This window comes from Eurosta solidaginis, chromosome 4 (assembly GCF_040869045.1).
Source record: "Eurosta solidaginis isolate ZX-2024a chromosome 4, ASM4086904v1, whole genome shotgun sequence".
Classification (NCBI taxonomy): domain Eukaryota; kingdom Metazoa; phylum Arthropoda; class Insecta; order Diptera; family Tephritidae; genus Eurosta; species Eurosta solidaginis.
Window position 1 is genome coordinate 166195762 of NC_090322.1, and position 6000 is coordinate 166201761.

The 6000-nt window shown below is 36.4% G+C and overlaps 1 protein-coding gene across 2 annotated transcripts in view; it reads left to right on the top strand.

Moving 5' to 3' along the window:
• Positions 1-5324, top strand: part of ben (bendless) — a 34634-nt gene extending 29310 nt beyond the window's left edge. For both annotated transcript variants that reach the window (XM_067783698.1, XM_067783697.1), the window contains exon 2: positions 2818-5324. In XM_067783698.1, the coding sequence (XP_067639799.1) occupies positions 2973-3428 (456 nt within the window). In that variant the 5' untranslated portion in view covers positions 2818-2972 and the 3' untranslated portion in view covers positions 3429-5324. The remainder of the gene's footprint in view (positions 1-2817) is intronic.
• The last annotated feature ends 676 nt before the right edge of the window (positions 5325-6000 follow it).

The window sequence follows — 6000 nt, forward strand, 5'->3', positions numbered from 1 at the left end:
TCTCCATGAAAGATGCCACAATAGTTTTAATGACTGAAGCCTCCGACGTCGCAGACGGTGCCGTGCTACAGCAATTAGTTAAGGGTAAGTGGATGCCATTCGGGTATTTCTCACAGAAGTTTACCCCAACAGAACAACGCTATAGCGCATATGATCGTGAACTAACAGCAATTTACAAGGCAATACGGCATTTCCGTTATCATTTAGAGGGAACAGCTTTCATTATTTTCACGGATCACAAATTGGCACATGCATTGTAACAGAAGTGGAAGAAACTTTCACCACGGCAGACACGACAGCTTAATTTCATTAGTCAGTTTTCTTCGGACATACGACTCATCAGTGGCGCGGATAATATTGTAGCCGATATGCTCTCAAGGGTCGAGACCTTTTCGCTACCGACGCCAGTAGATATACAACAATTGCATGACGAGCAAACAAAATGTAACGAACTTAAAGGATTACTTGAAGGCGAACAAACCTCGTTGCAGTTAGTGGAACCCCGACATCAACAATCGGGCATCGTAATAATTTGTGATAAATCAACCGGCACACTGCGACCATACGTGCCAAAAGCGTTACGACAAGTGATATTTAATGCTTGTCACGGTTTGGCCCACCCAGGGGCGAAACCAACTGTTAAATTGATAACGAGAAGCTATGTATGGAAGAGAATGGGTTCGGACATACGCAGTTGCCCAGCGTGTCAACGATGCAAAATCTCACGGCACACGAAAGCAGAGCTAGAACAATTCGCAGTTTCAAAAGGAAGATTTGAGCATGTCAACGTGGACATAGTTGGTCCCTCCACTCCGTCAAGAGGTTTCACTTACTGTCTCACATGTGTGGACCGGTTTTCAAGGTAGTTGGAAGTGATTCCTTTGCGGACATGACAGCGGAGAAGGTTGCCAGAGAGTTTCCCAATGGTTGAATAAGCCGGGTCGGTACACCGAAGTTTATTACCACAGATCAGGGACGCCAATTTGAAAGCGCTTTGTTTAGGGAGTTGACCAAACTTTTAGGGAGTCAAGCATATACATACCACCAGCTACCATCCACAAGCAAACGGTATGGTGGAAAGATGGCACCGAGTTGTAAAGGCAGCCCTTAGGTGTCATGCAGCGGATGCAAACTGGGTGGAAGTCCTGCTTCTCGTCCTTCTGGGGTTAAGAACAGCTGTTAAGGAAGACTTTGGAGTATCTGTGGCAGAGATGATTTATGGTCAACCTATTCAGCTTCCTAGTGACACAATGGACTCGGAGGAGGAGGAGGGTCCCGTGGATCAACATAATTTTTTACGAGAACTACGACGGCATTTCGAGACCGTTCGACCAATACAAACATCACAGCATGCTAAACCTGCGGTATTTGTTCCCAAGGATCTGCGCTTTTGTAGTCATGTTTTTCTACGCGACGATACAATTAAAAAGCCGTTGAAAGCACCTTACAACGGGCCATATCTGGTTGTTAACAGATACCCAAAGACATACACGATAATGATTGGTTCGAGGCCGGTAAGCGTAGCCATCGATAGACTTAAACCAGATTATTTCCCTAGAGATGAATTAGCAGCAATTACACAAGCCACAAGTATTGATGCCAGCACATCGGCAGATTTTCTGGAAAGGGGGTGGTGTGGTGACTACCCAAATCGAACCCTGCCGCAATATGTGGCAACATCATAGAACAGCTGAGTTTTAGCAACTACAGCCAACGTCTAGTTATACTTTGAATTACAGCGCATATATAATTTTGGAATTTTCTTTTAGGAATATAATACTATGTTGAAACAGAAAAATAAATTTTGCCAATTTCGGCTTAAATTGAGTGGTGTTCATACACCTCAATTTAGCTTACACAATAGTAATTTGATAACTGTTTGGCTTATCTCTACAGCAATAACATACCTTTGTTCAGACTGTCAAAATGTGCGTGTTGGTATTAGGCGAATGGAATGGAATGAAAACATAAAAATTTGACATTTTTGTGTGTTGTAAGAAAACGTGTTCAATGTTTTTGTTTCATTTTGAGTTTGCCATCTTCTTTTGACAATCCCTACTCCAGTGAAATGAAAAAAAAAAATAAAATCAGCTTATGAGAGATCCAACCATATAGTTGAGCCATGCGTAACTGACGTTTAAATCTACTCAATAAACACACTTTACAAGGTTGCATTTGCAGTTTGAAACAATTTATTACGCAATTTTTTTTTTAATTGGCAATTTATTATTACAATTTATTATATGATAAATTGCCCAAATGGTTTAAATTGCCAATTTGGTGTGTGTTTGTACATAGTATAAGACATTGTTCTTTTTAGTTTAAGTTTGAGTTTATTGAATTAAATATTATAGAATAAACATTAACATTCTATAAGCCCAACCATCCTGGGAACGTTATAGTATGACACATTGAACCTTCCATGATGCACTTGGGGTCGCCAGGGCCTCGAATGCTAAAGAAACATAAATCGCCACGGGTAGATAGGTTGAAAACTGGATTAAATGAACTAAATTTCGCTGGCAACCCGTTAAAGGTTGCGCTACAAAACCCCTTGAATCATTTGGGTATTTTAGACGGCGCTTACGACAGGCACACCTGCCGTCGGTTCTAATTCCAATTTCAAAAAAAAATAATTTGCAAGGATTCGCCCCTTGGCAGTGGTTTGGCAAATACTCCGAATGTATTTCTGCTTTAAAAAGGTTCTCTGAAAACGCTACCCATAGCTCTGCATTTTGTTATAAAAAAATTGTTTTACGCATAAATTTCTTTAATTTTCCATTTATTTCTTTCTTACTGTCTTTTTCGTTAATTTAGCGTTCCCTTCCATGTGAGCATCGTTCCCCTGCGAGCAGTAACGAAAGAGGAAAAGGATTAACAAAAATAAAATCTAGTAATTGCAAAAAACAAAAAAAAAAAAAAAACAATTAGATTATAAAACGAGCAAACTAATAAAATCAGAAATTGCAAAAATGTCCAGCCTCCCACGTCGTATAGTCAAGGAAACCCAACGCTTGATGCAAGAACCTGTGCCCGGCATCAATGCCATTCCTGATGAAAACAATGCACGTTACTTTCATGTCATCGTTACTGGTCCAAATGATTCACCCTTCGAAGGTGGTGTCTTTAAGCTTGAGTTATTTCTGCCCGAAGATTACCCGATGTCAGCACCAAAAGTACGTTTCATAACAAAAATCTATCACCCGAATATTGATCGTTTGGGACGCATTTGTTTGGATGTACTTAAAGATAAATGGAGCCCGGCATTACAAATACGTACAATTTTGCTTTCCATCCAAGCGCTTTTAAGTGCACCTAATCCAGATGATCCATTAGCAAATGATGTTGCCGAGTTGTGGAAGGTGAACGAAGCTGAAGCCATAAGAAATGCACGTGAATGGACTCAAAAATATGCTGTCGAAGACTGAAGTGCAAAAATTCTGAATGAGGTGTGTAGCAGCGGAAGATAAACAATGAATGTGTGATGGAATTGTTATTGCAAGTGGGGATTGATAGAAGTTTTATGAAGAAAAGGTGTAGAAAAGAGAAACACGCTCATGCAACGACTTTTCATGTGCAAGAGCTGGGATGGGATGGATAGTAAGACATGGTTGTAATAATCGAGGGCGTGCAAAACGATATGGAATAATGTATAAGCAATTATAAATGGAGTAAATTTGCGTTACACAAAAATATAATATAAAATACAAAACAACAACAACACCTGACCGCAGAAGAAGGACAACTATTTTCCGGCACGCTATTTAATAATTTTATAAAAGCTATAAGTAAATAATGAAACAAATGTAGTCGTTTTAATTATTTTTAAATAGAACAACAACTCTACTACGCATATGAAACTATAACAATACATAAGTGAAGGGAATGAAAAACAAAACAAAATGATTATAATTAATGCATAATAAATAATCTTTGAGATATGCTATAAGTACGTATAAAAACAAATATTCATATATACATACATAAGTGTATACATATATACATAAATAATATATCCCACTATACAGCCACACACACAAACACCTTAATACGAGCTAAATGATATGATAATATAATAAAAACAAACAAAAATGCTAAATCACTTGTAAGAAGACGCAACAACAACAATAACTATTCAATATATAATTTCAACTTGCATACCTTTTTGTACATTCATTCGGCCGCTCCATCAAGCCAATGAGTAGAGCAAAACATGCGAAAAGCCAGTGAATGGAGTTGAGTAGCATGTGGCGTTGGGTGGGAAGATATAGGAAAGAGCCGACCAAGCAAAATGCCGGTTGCTGCTTGAAAGATGTGTTGCACGTTTGCTCGCGCTTGTTGGCTGCCGTTTGTGTGTTTTTTCCCATAGATTTTCTGCCAACTGGCAGTGGAGCGGCCTTTTTCGAACTTTCTTCATTTCATTCTTTTTGTGCTTGGTTTTTATTGTGTTTTCTGTCGTCACTACACTTGTAAGCATGTCACATTTATTGTATACATTCTGCATTATGGAGCTTGCTATCTAAAATTATAAAAAAACAAAAATGTAATGAAATAAAAATATCAATTGTTTATAGTTACACTTCAAATACACATAAATGCTAATTTTAAATTATGTATGTATGCTTATCTGTTTCCTTATTATTTTTCACGGTTATTATATTAGAACTATTTTAGATAAAATTGCAAAATAAAAAAAAAAAAAACAATTCTTAATGGTCATAGGTAGGCACATTTTACTACCTGTGAAACGAAGAAAAGTTTCAGGTATTAAAATTTGCTTTGCGTTACAGTAAAATTTTACTATTACTTTTTAATTAATGCAATTGTTGCGGATATGTATTTGGAATGATCAAAATGTATTGATATTGTTTCTGTAAGGAATAAAGTTTTATTGGTAATTCAAATTCAATTGCATTATCAGTTAAAACGCATTAAATTTATATTAAGGGGTGCAATTAACGAGTAATGCATATTAATTTACATTATCAACAAAAAATATACTATTTTCTATAATCTTTATGAGTGAGCTGTTAAGTTTAGTGATAATGTAAATTAAATTAAAGTACATGTAAATTTTTATTGCTTACTGCCATCTTACTAACTGCAGCATGCCCGTGTAAATTGTGAATTATTAATTTGGCATCTACTTAGTTGCTTTTTTCATTATCAACCTAAAATCAAAGAAGTGAATGCATTGTCGAACTTAACTTATAAATCATAAAATTTGCAGCGGAACTTAAATTGCTTCATTCTACATGAATATATGTCAAAAATAAATTTCTACATATTAAAGTAATGTTATTATATACATGAAACATTTCAAATATGAATTATTTTCTTTGTTCTTTCATCTTATTATTTTTATTTTTTTTTGTAAGTCTTAGTTGAAATAAACACGAAACCTGAATTATAACATAAAAATAAATAAAAAAAAACTGTGTTTTTATTTGCTCGTATTGAGTTAAATTTGGGCGATTTTAAGTTGTTAGGTATGCGCTCACTTTGTAAGTAATGCATTTTTATACCTTTATATTAAGTCCCTTTCATGTTTGTCACCTCATTTCCATACCAATCTTTTTCGGTAACTTCCCGTGGAGCTAGACACTTGATACTTAGAACATAGTTCAGATCTAGGAGACATTACAATGCAAGTGAAAAAAATCCGCTAGGTGGCGCATGGATCGAGATATTAAGAAAATTATTTTTGATTTGGGAATTTTTCACTCCATTTTTAACTAACTTCCCGGTGATCTAGAGACTTGAAACTTGGCACACAGATCGAGGCTTGGTGACAATACAATTTACAGAAAACAAAATTCCGCTAGGTGGCGCGCTGCGCTAGATAACTACAAATCCTTGAAAAACGGGGGAATCTTCCAATTGATTTTTGAGTAACTTCCCGGTGAGCTGGAGATATGAAACTTGAGCCGTAAGTCAGAACCCGTTGACAATGGAATATTTGATCAAAAAAATTTCGATAGGTGGCGTATGGATCGAGAT